The sequence below is a fragment of the Ursus arctos genome, unplaced genomic scaffold, assembly GCF_023065955.2.
Source record: "Ursus arctos isolate Adak ecotype North America unplaced genomic scaffold, UrsArc2.0 scaffold_16, whole genome shotgun sequence".
NCBI classification, from domain to species: Eukaryota; Metazoa; Chordata; class Mammalia; order Carnivora; family Ursidae; genus Ursus; species Ursus arctos.
In genome coordinates, this window is record NW_026622830.1 from 1717176 (window position 1) to 1732132 (window position 14957).

The 14957-nt window shown below is 54.2% G+C and overlaps 1 protein-coding gene across 5 annotated transcripts; it reads right to left on the reverse strand.

The window, feature by feature from the left end:
* Positions 1-324: 324 nt before the first annotated feature.
* MTG2 (mitochondrial ribosome associated GTPase 2) lies at positions 325-14118 on the reverse strand. 5 transcript variants are annotated; one of them, XM_044385914.3, is made up of 8 exons: positions 14071-14107; positions 11463-11529; positions 6028-6207; positions 4360-4507; positions 3669-3784; positions 2923-3141; positions 2553-2691; positions 325-1862 (listed from the first exon to the last, which is right to left on the reverse strand). In XM_044385914.3, exons 3-8 carry the CDS (start codon positions 6199-6201, stop codon positions 1489-1491), a joined length of 1170 nt encoding a protein of 389 aa, XP_044241849.2. In that variant the 5' UTR covers positions 6202-6207; positions 11463-11529; positions 14071-14107; the 3' UTR covers positions 325-1488. The 5 variants fall into 5 exon arrangements, with proteins under 5 accessions (XP_044241849.2, XP_044241850.2, XP_026359640.2 ...); XM_044385915.3 differs by lacking the exon at positions 14071-14107 and adding an exon at positions 13876-13998; XM_026503855.4 differs by lacking the exon at positions 11463-11529 and having other exon boundaries at positions 14071-14118.
* Positions 14119-14957: the final 839 nt, after the last annotated feature.

Below are 14957 nucleotides of genomic sequence, written 5' to 3' on the forward strand. Positions count from 1 at the left end.
AAAGTGAGGGGCTGGACAAGAGAAAGTGCACCACACGCCACAGCACCTGCCCTACTGCCTGACGTGCGGGTCCCCACAGTCAGCGTGGTGGCGAGCGCGCGGAGTCCCTGACCCACGGAGCGGTGTCAGCAGGGGGTGCCCCAAATCGATACACGAAGCAAAGGCTGAACAGCGTGGAGGCCCAGGTGGTGCCTGGGGACAGGGCTGGAGCAGCAGCCGCGGTGGGGCTGGAGGGGAGGGGAGGCGGCACGGGGGCCTCTGCCGCTGAGCGAGTCTTCCCGCCAGCCACGTGCCTTTTACTAAAAGAAACAACGTGTACACACCTTTCTTCACTCCATAAATATTTACCAGCGTCTCTGCTGGGTCAGGTCCTGAGGCTGCACAGGCGAGCGCAAGACAGACGCAGGGAGGCCCCCGGTGTCGCCCCTGCACACAGCACCCATGCGGGGGCCCAGCCAGAGATGAAAGGCCACGATCATTAACGCAGCTGCACAAAACCCTTTGTGGTGGCCCCAGAGAGAGCAAAGAGATTGCAAAACCCATCTCTGGTTTCCAGAACACAAGGACCTCGGAAATTATAAGACATTAAAATAAAGCTTCAGGCAAAGGACTCTTGTTCCAGCTGCAGACTTGATGGCAGATCAAAACAGAATTGCTCCTGAAAGCTCAGGCGCGAGGCTTCCGTCTGAGGCAGGCCTGGCCCCCAGCGCCCCGGCGCCCGCGGCCAGGACCCCGGGGCGAATCCCCAAAGGCCCCAGGGACCCTTCCCCTGATGACTCCTGGTCCCCAACCGCTTCATCCCTTAAGGGCCCCCAGGGACATGCCCGAAGCCTCAGACTTTACGTGGGGGCACAAGTCTGCACCCTCAGTTAATAACCCGCATGCTGCCGGAGTCAGAAACAGCGAGGCCCGGGTCGGATATTGGGTGCATTCAGTCGTGAAGCAAACGGCTCCCGCGGGGCGCAGCACAGTCTGGGAACAATAGGGGAGGCATCGCCCCTACTGCGTTTCTCAGACGGGGACATCTGAGAAGAGCCTTGCAGCTGTGAACGCTCCCTGTCCCCACGCCCTCATGTCCCCTCCGTAGGGTGGGCCAGCCTCTGGGACCGTGGCTGCTGCTGAAGGTGACAATGTCAGCGCTCCGGAGTCTGTGCCTCCCGCTCGGGGTCCCAAGCGCAGATTCCGACGTGGCTCACCCAAGTCGGGCGGCTCAGCACATCTGATGGCCGCGGGGTCCTGGCCCATCAGGGGTGCTCGTGAAGGGTGGGGAGCCCACCTCAGCCCATTAGCATGCTGGCGGATGCGGAGCTACCGGGGAGCAGCTGGTCAGGAGGCACGCACGTCCAAGGTCCCGGCTCGGCGGCTGGAGGGCGAGCGCCAGACGGCAGGAGGCAGAGTGGCCACGCTGCCGATTCTTCAAGGCTGCTTTCTCGTCTCTGCCCAGAGCCGGGGACGTTCGGGTCGTCATCCTTGGGGGGCGGCCCGCTGCTACCACCTGAGCTCGGCCGCCACGTGCTGGCCGTGGAGCTCCTGCAGGTGCAGCAGCAGCTCCTCCAAGTTCTCCCCGGTTGCCGCCGACAGCGCGATGACGCTCCGGCCCAGGCGGGCCCGCAGCGGGGGCAGAGCGGCTCTGGCCTGAGGGAGGTCGATCTTATTCGCTACGATCACGTGGGGTCGTTCGGACAGGCCGGCTTCGTACTTCTCCAGCTCGGACTTCAGGTCCTCCACCTGAGTCCACGGCTCTGGCTCTGAAAGATCCACGATGAACAAGAGGAAGCGGCAGCGCTCGATGTGCCTGAGGAAGGTGCTCCCCAGGCCCCGGTTCTGGTGTGCGCCCCGGACGATGCCTGGGATGTCAGCCACTGCAGGGGAGACAGAGCAGAGGGGCTGGGAGGGCAGGCCTGGCTCCCTGTGGGCCACGTGTGCCGAGCCCCGAGACTTGCAAGGAGCGCCTTGGAAGGCATGCCGTCAGGCCACCCGCCACCCCAGGCACTTCTGCTCTCGGCTCTGCAGAGGTTCTGAAGGGTGTGGGTGACGGGCTTGCTGGCCGGCCGGCCTAATGAGGAGTATTTAACACAGGCCGGCCTCTGGCTTTAAAAATGATTCACAAAAGGGGAAAATGACTTCCTGTAAACTTAAGGATTGGATTACTGATGGAAATTATTACAGAATACTCTGCAAATATAAAGCGCTATACGAGTTGCATCAGCAGCAGGCTTACTATTTTTAATGGGTACATTATCTTCTGGAAAAAGTTTTCTTCTCTCAAAATGGTACAGGGAAGCTTTTCAAGTCACATGTCGTCCCCACGACGGAGGCTGGGAGAGGGAGAAGACCAGAGGAGGCAGGACTTCTCAGGTTTGAATCATCGGTTCCTGAACCCAGCCAACAAGAGGCCTGGGGCGGGGAGCGCGTCTAGAACCTAATTTTGATAGAAAACTACAACTGTTTAAATGAGGAAAGATAATGCTCCCTTTTGGGTTCAGGAAGCTCTGCGACAGTCATGTAATTCCTGTTCTGACGCCGTCTCAGGCCGGCCTTGGAAGTTCTACCTGCTATCTGCTGGTGGTCCTCACAGTGAACAATCCCAACGTGGGGCTTTAAGGTGGTGAACGGGTAGGAAGCCACAGCAGGTCTTGCGTTCGAAATGGCCCGGAGAAGCGAGGACTTCCCTGCATTGGGGAACCCAACCTGGAGGAAAGTTGAACACGCCTTGTCACCTCAGGGCGCCTGTGTCTGGCTGAGGTCGGGGAGCAGCGACACGTGAGAGCATGGGCTCCCGAGTGCGCACGCAGGGGCCTCCCTGGGAGGAGCGGTGCCGCCAAGCTATTGCTCATGTCCGGGCACGCTCCAGCACCAGGGCTGTATTTCCTTTAGCTCTGCTGTAAAAATGCCACTTCCTCCCCCTCCAATGATACCCACCATCCCAGCGTGGGCCACTGTCTTGAGCTCCAGGAAGAGGACACGCTGCTGACCGGGCTCTCCGGGGGTGCAAGTCACAGGTGCGCGGTTATCATTGGCCAGGAAAAAGCGGTTACCTTTTCCTCCTGCCCCGCCCAGAGCAGCGATGTACTCATCGCCTGGGCACGACAGGTCAGCCACGACTTCCTTTCCCTCCTTCACTAATGTGCCCACAGGGACCTGAAAATAATAAAGTGCTTATAGGAGAGTAGACATGTGGAGCGGAGTGGACCCAGTTCTTGCTTGTATCCATGTCTGGAAGAAGGGCACGTAGCAGAGGGGAGGGGGCACCACTAGGCTCCCCCTTCACAGACCCACGAAGCACCAGGAAAAAGGTCCCAGCCTTCAAAGGGACTTTATGGGGCTCTGACACCCCCTGCAAACTGCATCAATGGCTTTTTCAAATAGTGTTTTTCAAACATGAGGGTGGATGGAAGCATTTGGAAAATACTTGGATAATCTGAGAGGAGTAGTCTCCACTTCCAGAGATGCCCTGGGAGGGTTAGGACTCAGGAACAGTGGGCCCCTGGGGTCCCACTTTTTAAATACAATTATTTCATGATTTTTGAACAGGTCATACATGCACACAGGATAAAAGGAGGCCCAAGTGTCCCCCCGGGGCTTTGCTTCACGGAGGGCGGCTGCATGGCCAAGCCAGGGGGGCCCTGGGAAACAGGCATGGGTGGGCTCTGCAGCCTTCGGCTCACCCGGACGTAGAGGAGGGTGCCGCTGCGCCCAGAGCAGTTCTTCCTGCCGCCGGCCTCTCCGTGGGCACCCTGGTACCGCGACAGCACTGAGGACAGCGACTTGACTTGCTGGTCAGCTACGAGTTAGAGCAAGGACCTTCACCTTCTTTGGGTTAAAAGCAGAACCGTCTGTGCTCTGTCCATTTAAGGACATGGGGAGCACACAGGGAAACACGGCGTTAAGTCACAGCACAAGTGACTCAACTGGCAATGTGATTTTTTAGAAAGCAAAATTCTCATTTTAAGAAAATACAATTTCTGAAAAAGTCAAACTTACCCACAATGTCATCATCAGTGTAACAGTAGTTCTACTTTCTCGTGTCGTGACTGCTGACTACGTTTGTGCGTTTACCCAGCACTCGTGCCCCAGCGCGCAGGGAGAGTGACACAGACCCGCCCTTTGCACCCCAGCCGAGAACGCTAGAGTCTCTGAGCGTAAACGAGCTTGTGTTCCGAAATTGAACAAAACCCACCACTGAAGTTGGTTTAGGGGCGTTATTTAAATGTGAACATCCACACAATTTAATAAAAATGATGTCCATCCATTGATTTTTGAATTCAAATTCCCATGAGGATGAGAAGAGGGAAAGCCCCTGCCCCAAAGGCAAGCAGACACAGCACTCCTCCCCCTGTGGCCCCTCACAGCACATGCCTCTGAGGATGACGTGGCCACCGCTGCCTCCGTCACCACCGTCGGGGCCTCCGAACTCCTTCCGGGGCTCACTGTGGAAGCAGCTCACCCCGTCGCCTCCACGGCCCCCGCAGACAAGTACTCGGCGATGGTCCACAAAATGCCTCTTCTGCAGAGAGCACAGCAAGCCTGGTCGTTACCCGCGCTGCAGTCCGTTCAGGGACCAAGCAGCCCTCTGAAACGTACCTCTGTATCTAGGACAGGTTTTAAAACGAGAAGTTAATGATATGAAATTGCTAATCTCGCCTACGATGCAAGTGTAAGAAAGAGTTCCCACAAGTCACTACTATTTGTAGGCAAACATCAGTCAACAAGCTGGACGTGAAAAGTGGTCAGTGTGGAACACATGCTTGGATAAGAAAGGCAACCTAAAGAAAACAGGAGCTGTTTAGGAAACGCTCCTTAAATAAAGCATCTTTCCATCTTTTCTCAAATAGAAACACGTTACTGAAATACCCGGTCTTCGCTCCTGGGAAGATGCAATAATGAACGGGAGTCCTTGGTGGGCTCTCAGCTCCCGACTCGGGAACCGACTGAAGAGGGCTGTGTTCACAACAGCAGTGCAGACAGAGCTCCTGGTCTCGGAGGAAGTTGCTCTCGGGGCCCCTCAGGGAGGCACACTTCTAGCTATAGAATAAGGACTGACTAACTAGGTTCACATTTAATAAACATGAGCTCATTGTCCAAGAAGTCAGCTCTCCGAGGCGCCAGGGTTCCAGGGGCCGGGGTGCGACCGCTACCAAGGAGCCCGCCCACCTGCCGCACGTGTGGGCATGGGCAGCTCCTCTGGCAGGACCCAGTGCGGCTGCATTTCTATCCACTACTCCATGAGCAGATCTTTTTTTCTTTTTAAATACATAAGTATTTCAAGATTCTCTGGCACCACCACATGGAAAAACCATGAATTACTATTTCAAAAACTCAATGTCTAATTTTGCTATATGCCAACACCATAGACATTAGCCTGATGGGAAAAAAGCACAACTGCTGAGCATCCTAGGGAAGGAAAAACTTGGATTAAATTTTTACCCTTTGGGGGAGACAAGACCCCCATGGAACACTAAGCTGTGTGGCTGGCAAACACCGTTGCAATGAGCAGTGATGTGTCCACAGGGAGACACTGTTTGCCCTGATAATGTTTATCTGGATACCCCCCTTTCCCATTTAGGAGAAAGTGAAGTGGGTCATAAACACTTATTTTCTTGAATTTAATCAAAGATCATTCATGTTTTCAATACAAGGTTTTGATAAACAGAACAAAAACCAAGTAAGGCTAAAAGAACTATGAAATTAAAGGCCTAGCCCCTCCCCTCCCTGGATGTTTAAATTAACAAATATTCATAAATACTTAAGAATGTACCCAGCCCACGCACTGTTCCAGCTGAAGGGAAGGAACGAGGTTGGTGCTTCTGGTGCACCCACGGTGCCCTCCCTGGTCTTTGCAGGGGTCACAAGCTCTGGGGGCTCAGTGCACACGGGCCCTCGTCCCATTCCATTGCTTTGAGGAAGCTACACATGTCCCTTCCATCACACACTCAGAATGAATGAACAGAGTACTGTTCAAAACAACACCCTGTGCCTTCTGAGGCGGAAATGTGGACAGGTGTCCTTCAAGGTCAGAAACCTCACCAGTTTTTTCTCGGAGAGCAGTTTTTTCCTGGGGGGTTCCTGGTACTTGGCGCGGTCCGCACAGCTGGCTGAGCACAGCCTGGGAGAAGCAGGCCACAGCCAGACCCGAGTCCAGCGCCCCACGATCCCAAGCACAGTCCGAGGTCCTACGGAGAGAAGCCTCGAAGGCACCATGGCTCCCTAACAAAAACCAAATAGGCAAAATCAGACACTTGGTTTAAACCTGCAGCCAAACAGAAACTGCAGGACAGGGCCTGTGCACAGCACCGTCCCCAGCTGTGACGCTGAAAGACAGACAGACTGCGGACGAGGAACTCCGTTGCTCACCACTTCCAGCTCCGAGCCAGCAAGGCTCACCCGCCCTCATCAGCCTCCGTGTCACCTGGGAGCAAGATGTGCGAACAGAAAATCTAAACCGCTAAAATTCCTCTAACGCTGGATGTATGCTCTTCTGTGGGTTTTCAAATATCTGATCAACAAAAACATTAACAAGAAAATCTGAGCCTCAAATAAAAAGTTCTTAAAAATAAAACACCCAATTACTCAAGTGTTGGTGGGTTAGTTTGTGCCATTTAAAACTAGTCCAAATGGAAGGCGGTGAGAATACTGCGTATGGAGTGTGGTGGTGGTGTCCCCTTTGCCTCTCGTCCCCAGTGTGAGCCGGGGGCACCCTTCCGTGTGCGGCCCCCCTCTGCACGTCCATCAAAGGGACAGGGCTGGGAGGACAGGGCCAGCTCATCCCCATGAACAGGTCGCCCACATGCACGCTGAGTCAACATGAGCCACTTCTCCTTAACTAGGAGCTGTCATACCGTTACCTGTTCATTCAACAGCCCGTAACGGCTACGCTTCCTGTAGGCGCCAAGGGCAGACGGGAGGCGGTCTGGGACCTGGCCCTCCGGGGGGTGACACCCCTTCTCCCTTTGCTGTGAGCGCCTGATACCCACCCACTCTCAGATGTCCCCACTGTGTGGGCACACATGTGCCCCAAAAAAGGAAACTAGGTAGGCTTTCCTCCCATTTCTAGATGTGAAATGTATTTGCAGGTAGGAATATAAATGTACACGTTTTAAAAAATCATAATAAAGCCACCACGTGTGTAACACAGGAGAAAAAACAGAATTCGCTTTTTCCTTAGAAGTCCCTCATGTGTGCCTCCCATCCCACATCCTGTGCTCTGCCTGGACGGGAAACATCCTTTGTGGGAATTTTTCTCTTAGCAAGGCACTAAAAAGTCTTGCTTCTCATTTGGAAACCGTCGCAGTTACAGAAAAGCCAGAGTATGCAGTGAAGGACTCTCTTCTTCCCAAATCACCTGCAGGGAAGCTGCCAACCTGACTCCCCATGCCCCACCCCGGAACAGCCCACATGTGCTCCCTGCGCCCAAGAGTGTCGCCTACGGAGCCAGGTGACTTCTGCAAGCAGGCCACCAACCACGCTCACAGCCCCTCCACGTGGCCCTTCAGCCTCCTTAGCCTGGAACGTTCTTCAGCCTTTCCTTGGCTCTCGTGCCCGTGACACCTACAAGGCCACAGGCCAGGCGTCTTGCAGCACGTCTGTGTCCCCATTTGACTGACGGCCGCTCCCCTCAAGACAAGAGTGTCCCACAAGCCCTGCAGAGGGCTGGGTTCCTTTGGTCCCTTCTTGCCGCGCTCCGAGCTGCAGCCCTCGGCGCGTCCCTGCGGCTTCCCCCTTCCCCATGAGCTTCCCATTTATTCATTCTCATGGGCTCGTGCTTATTTTATTCAACGAGCCCCACTCTGTTATCTATTTTTGATGTTCAAATGGTCTCCAGTTTGGCCAGAGGCAGCCCATCAATCTCAGAGCACTTCCCTGCTTTGTGGCAAAATGTTCCAGGCTCACTTTGTACTCTCCCCAGGCGACCCTGAGATCAGCCTTTACTCAAAAAGCCCTAGCTGCTCTGGGTGGAGAATGGGATTCAGAAGCCCCTCTGCACGCTGGGCACGCTCTGGCCTCCGGGGCTGTCGCCGCTTGCAGGCTCAGTGGGGACCCAGAGAGCAGACAAAGGTACCCACACCCACACACAACGTTCACCCCCGCAGTCACTGCTACGCCTGTCCACCCACAGCTAGAGAGCAGCATCTTTGGAAAACCATGAGTTCACACCTATGTGCCCAATTCCACACCACAGGATTCATGCTAATTTTCTCTTTCTGTCGTGACAACCCCATTCTGACTGCCAGAGCCCTGGCTTCCACCATCTTTGACGTGTTTGTCTACTGGCTCAGCCCCCACAGTAGCCAAACCCTCCTCCACACAGGTGCTCTCTCCCCACCGCCATGCCAGGTTGCCCCTCTGTGGGGATACCCTCCTGTTAATCTTTCTGCAAATGCACTGTTTTTAAAGTACACTTTTGTCTGGGAATGATTTTATTTATTTTGGGAGAGAGAGAGAGGGTGCACATGTGTGCGTGTGGAGTGCGATGCTGGACTTGATCTCAAGACCCCGAGATCATGACCTGAGCCAAAACCAAGAGCCAGATGCTTACCCGACTGAGCCACTCAGGAGCCCCTATTCGGGAATGATTTTAGATTTACAAAAAAGGTGAAAGATATTCCCATATACCTCTTAGCCAGTTTCCCCTAATACCAGCATCTTACATGACCTGCGTACGTTTGTCAAAATTAAAAAATCAGCTTTGATACCTTCACTAAACTCTAGATGGCATTTGAATTTCACCAGTTTTCCCACTCACATCTCCTTCTTTTTTCCAGAGCCAGATCCAGGATTCCACATTGCATTAAGCCATCCCGGAATGCTGTCTTTAAAGTCCTAAAAGAGCCCTGTGCCCAGCATCACACACCTGGTGAGAATACCCTTCAGGAGGGGAGGTGAAATAACACAAGCTCAGATGGTAGAAAAGCAGACGTCACCACCAGTCTACCTGCTCTATAAGAAATGCTCAAGAAAGTTCTTCAGGTGAAGAAAAATGGCACCAGAGGGAAACCCAGATCTTGAGAAATGAGGGCAGCAACGGAAATGGTAAATGACAAGACTACCTGTTTTCCTTGTAAGAGTTTATTTTTTTATTTTTATTTTTTAGTGTTTTTTCGAGAGGGGGTGGGTTGGGGGACAAGCAGGGAGGAGGGTCAGAGAGAGAGGGAGAAGCAGACTCTGCTGAGCAGGGAGCCCGACATGGAACTTGATCCCAGGACCCTGAGATCATGATGTGAGCCGAAGGAAGACGCCTAACGACTGAGCCACCCAGGCGCCCCATAAGAGTTTACTTTTCTAAAGACTTATTTACGACAGAGAGAGCATGCACGGGGGCAGAAGGAGAGAGAGAATCTCAAGCAGACTCCCCGTTGAGTGCAGAGCCTGATATGGGGCCCAATCCTATGACCCTGAGATCACGACCTGAGCCAAAATCAAGAGTCGGATGCTTAACCAACTGAGCCACCCAGGCGGCCCAAGAGTTTTTAAATATGTAAGATTATAGCAAGAAAGAATGATTTATAATACTGCCCAATGGGTCTTCAATCAGGCACAGATCCTACACGTGAAAATGTAAGATCAGGAGGGATTGAAGGGACTGCGTGAGTGCGAGCGGCCTCCATTTCCGTGAAGTGGCGAGGTCTCAGCGCTAAGCAGGCGAGGACAGGCCCGGGGGGTGGGTGCACCGTAAGCCCTAGAGCAGCCACCGCCACGCAACACAGAGACAGCCAGAGAGCCAAGGAACAGGTGCCAGGGGACGCTTGGAAACCACTCCAGCAATTCAGAAGGACGGGTTAAGAGAACACTGAAGACGGGACAAACAGAAAACGAACAGTCCAATAGCGCAGTCTAACCCAACCAGGCAGGGAAGACATCTGAGAGCGACACGACGGCAGCGCATCAGGAAGACCGGCAGCCACACATGCGCACGATGGGCACTTCAAGTACATCAAGCAAAATCCGACAGAATTAAAGGGAGAAACAGACCACTCCACAAGGACAGGAGGGGATTTCAGTGCCGCTCTCTCAGGAAGTGATGAGAAAGTAGCTGAAAGCCAAACAAGCAAACAACCAAAAGCACTGAAGATGCAGAAAGTCTGAACAATCTTACCCACAGTACGGAGCTGACACAGACAGAACATTATGCCCATTCGTGCGGAGCTCGTGTCGCTGCCGGGTGCGAGGACGGGCATCCCAGAGAGTGTCCTCTAACTACGACAGGACTGCAGGAGGTAAGGATCAAGATCCTAAGAAAACCCCAACCACACGGAAATGAAGCAACTCTGTTCTAAGCAAGCCAGTAGGTAGACGACGACCTCAAACAAGAAACTAGAGAATACCCTCAACAGCACGGTGAGGGGAGCACAACGTGCCACAGCTCCCGGGACCCTCGGGCTCTGAGTGCTCACACTGGGAAGGAAGGAAGACCTAAACTCAGGGAGCTGAGATCAGGAGACCAGAAAGCGAAGAGCAAAGCGGAAGAAAGGAAATAATAAAGAGGAGAAATAAACAGGACCAACCAGAGACGGAAGACTCACTGGAAAGATACACAGAGCCGACAAACCTCGAGTCAGACTGATGAAGAAAAAGTGAACACAAATTCCCAATGTCAGGAATTTAAAATGGGCTTTCAGAACAAACCTTCTAGATGTGAAAAGGGTAAGAGAACACGATGAACAACTTTTTGCCAACAAATTCAACAACTTACGTGAAATGGACAAATTTCTTGAAAACACAACTTACCAAATAAACACAAGAAATAGAAAATCTAGGGGCGCCTGGGTGGCACAGCGGTTAAGCACCTGCCTTCGGCTCAGGGAGTGATCCCGGCGTTATAGGATCGAGCCCCACATCAGGCTCTTCCGCTATGAGCCTGCTTCTTCCTCTCCCACTCCCCCTGCTTGTGTTTTCCCTCTCTCGCTGGCTGTCTCTATCTCTGTCGAATAAATAAATAAAATCTTAAAAAAAAAAAAAAAAAAAAAAGAAATAGAAAATCTAAACAGCCCTGTATCTACTAAAAAAGTGAAACTTCTTATGAGAGAACACTCCCCAAAAGAAGACTCTGGACTCACACTATTTCCCCCGTAGATTCTAAAGAGCATTCAAGGAAAAAAATAGCAGCAATCTTACAGAAACTTCTTCAGAAAACGGAAGTGAGGTCACTACCCAACTCATTGTATAAGGCCCGTGAGACCCCAAACCAAAACCTGTTATTGCTGACAAAGAAAATCACAGTCCAACAACCCTGGTTGAGCCCATGCCATGCCAGGGCCTAGTAGGAAGACTCCTGGAACACAGGCTTTCTCAGCAGGTCCAACCCCACCTCCCACTGGCAATCACGCACGCCTGGCAAGAGTCAAGAGCCATTCACGATCAGAAAAACGAAATGCTGCGGCAGATGAGAAACAGGCGGGCACATCTTCAAACTGACACAGGGCACCCACAGAAGGCCGACACCGTCACACTACCTGGAGACTGACCTGTTACCCCAAGATGGAGAAAGGACCGCAATGCTCCCCACTTTCATGCAATCCGGTCTTGTAAACACTGCAGTAAGAATTGAAAAAAAAAGGGGGAAGTAGGCAGAAGATATGATTATTTCCACAGAAAATCCCAGGAAAATCTATAAAACAATGATTAAAATGAATAAATGGATGAACCAAGGTTGCAGGTTACAAGTTAATACACAGAAGTCATTTACATTCTTGTACACTCCCAGCAAACCACCACAAAATGAAATTAAGAAAACAATCTCGGGGAGGGGGCTGGGTGGCTCAGTCATTGAGCGTCTGCCTTTGGCTCAGGTCATGATCTCAGGGTCCTGGGATCAAGCCCTGAATCGGGCTTCCTGCTCAGCGGGAGGCCTGCTTCTCCCTCTCCCACTTCCCCTGCTTGTGTTCCCTCTCTCACGCTCTGTCAAATAAATAAAATCTTTAAAAAAAAAAAGTCTCATTTACAGTAAGGAGCATCGCATACAGAAGCTATCTAGAAATAAGTTTAACAATAAACATTCAAGACCTCTACCTTATTACCTGCAAAATGCTGATCTGAGTATTTTCAGGGACTACCTCATTTGGTCCTTGTAACTGTAAAGAAGTACTTTTATTTCCCCCACTCTGCAAATGAGGTGAAGTGACTCACCCGAGGCCTGAGCTATCAGACAGGAGGTGGCAGGAGGGGAGTGTGAAACAAGTAAAGGGAAAGGACAACTCAGCCATCATTGCTATCAGCACACCCACAGCTCAGCCCGCTGCAGAGCCGCGCTGCCCACCCAGCTGCGATGGACACCAGGCACAGGGCACCAGTGACACGAAACCAGAGGAGACCTATCGCACAGAAGGAGCCAGCCAGAGACCTGAGCTCTGAATCCTACCCAACTGGGAGTACTTCCTCCTTCCTGCCCTTCTGTGTATATGGAAAAGCCGGCCGAACACAGGGTGGAGTGACAGGACTCTCCCCCTGCCAAGCAAACAAGCTTGACCTGGATTCACATTGCTGTTTGGTCTGTTTTCCTTCAAATGCCATAGCTGCACTGCCAGCGAGGCAGCCCCTAGCCACATGCTACTAAATTTAAACTCACTAAAAATTTGAAAGTGTAAAAATCCTGTCCCTCAGTTACACAAGCCCGGTTTGTGGCCAGCGGGTCCCATACTGGGTATCACATTTCCACTACTGCAGAAGTCCTATTGGACAGCGCTGGTCTATACGGTGGGAACTCAGAAAAGTGAGCTCAAATTCCTCCTGGGAGCGCCCGTCTACTGGGCCCATTCAGCAGATACGAAGGCCAGAGAGTGGCGAAAGCCCAGGGTCCAGGGTCAAGCGGACTTCATGACTACAGGATGGGGCTTTTAAAAATGCTGGAAAGGGGGTTCCTGGGTGGCTCAGTTGGTTAAGCATCTGATTCTTGATCTCAGCTCAAGTCTTGATCTGAGGGTTGTGAGTTCAAGCCCTGCAACGGGCTCCACGTGGGGTGTGTAAACCTACTTAAAAGTAAATAAATAATAAAAAATAAAAATGCTGGAAAGCACACGACAAGGGCTCCACTGTAGACAATATTTCTTTGTTCTATAAAGTGTTAAGCTCCGTCCTACTGGTCCACAGAAGTTATTATTTGCCAGTAACCTCTCCTACACCTTCTACAGAAATCGTAAAATTTACTCCTTACAACAACCTAGGAGAGGATAAGTGTGTTTGCTTTTGCAGACCGCCTTCCACCCTGCTCGGGTGCAGGAGCCGGCCCTGGAGGGAGGAGCCGGAGGGCTGCCGAGGTCCCTACGAGGTCCCTGCACGGGAGGAGCCGCAACCTTCGCTCCGCATCCGCCGCCACGCAGGGGTGCAAACGACTCCACCATCACCAGCCCCAAGTGGAAGCACCGATCTGTTGTTGGACTGCACGTTCCCTTTTAGGCAGGCCTTCGTCGTGGGACGGTGCCGTCTCACTCCTGACCCTTCCCTTTTTTCTGCACGCCCACTTTAGAGCGGCGCGGGCGACGACTCGGGTCAGATCGCAAGGCCCGCGGGCCTGTCCGGAGGGGCCGCACCCGGGGCCAGAAGCAGAAGTGCAGGCGAGGAGGGTGGGGAGGGAAGCCGCGCTCCGCTTCGCTCCAACACACCTGCCCGCGGACGCCTGCACCTGCGGAACTGGACTCCCGCGCAGCAGAACTGCCCCCCGAGACGCGGCCACAGGACAGGCCGCAGTGACCGTGACAGCCCCGGGCCGCGTCCCTCCGCGTCCGCCGCCGCGCGCGCGAAAGGAGCCGGCCGGGAGCAAGCCCGCCTCGCCCGCACGACGCCGCCGAAAACAAGCCGGCCCGCGGGGCTGCCGTGGCAACAAGACTTTATTTCCGCGCACCGAAAGGCCCCTCAGAACGGGCGCCGCCAGCGCTTACACACCCGCGCGCGGGCCTCCATGCGGCTGCCCCGCCACCTGCGCCGGAGTCCCAGCGCACCTGCGCGGCGGCGCGGGGACCCGGCTCGCCGGCGCCGAGCGCACCGGCTGCGTTCACAGGGCCGCGCCCCGGCCTCCTGCACGCCCGGCCGCGAAGCCCTCCCGCACCCCCAAGCCGCGGCGCCCACGCCCGCACTCACCGCTTCGGAAGGATACGTCACTTCCGGGGTCTGGACTAGAGCGGTGAGATCACTTCCGGGACCGGACCCGTCCCCGGCACGGCCGCGCCTGCGCAGTGCCTGCCCGGGGGCGTGAGCGGAAGACGGGGCTAAGCCCCGCCCACACCTTTGGGTCCCGTCTGGGTAACTTTCGCTTCCCCTGTGAGGAGGCACTGCCTTGGAGGCACTGGTCGACCGGGTCAGACAGACGCTCGCCGCTCGGGTCGGGCAACCGCCTTCCCCGTCAGACACTGGCCCCCTCAGACAGGCATCCGCAGGCTCCCGTCAGACAGACAGTTGCCGCCCCTGTCAGACACCCGCAGCCCCCGTCGGACGCCAGTGTCCCTTTCAGACAGATAGCCACCTCCCCTGTCAGACACCCACCTCCCTCCTCAGACAGACACCTCCCTCCTCAGACACCCACCTTCTCCATTAGACACCCACCTCCCCTGTCAGACACCCACTTCCCGCATTAGACACCCTCCTCCCCCCTCAGACAGACACCCACCTCCCCCATCAGACAGACACTGGCCAACCTGGTCAGACAGACACCTGCTGCCGCCATCAGACACCAGCTGTCCCTGTCAGACAACACCTGCTGTCCCCGTGAGACGGTTGCCACTGACACACACCCACCTCCCCTGTCAGACTCAGGCTGTCCCCTCAGACAGCTGCAGCCCCCGTCAGACACCTGCTGCCACCATCAGAAACCCGCAGGCCCGTCAGACAGAACAGCCGCCTCCCCCATCAGACACCGGCTGTCCCTGTCAGACAGATAGTCGCCACCATTGTCAGACACACACCCACCTCTGCTATCAGACACCTGCTTCCCCCCTCAGACAGACACCCACCTCCCCCCTCAGACACTT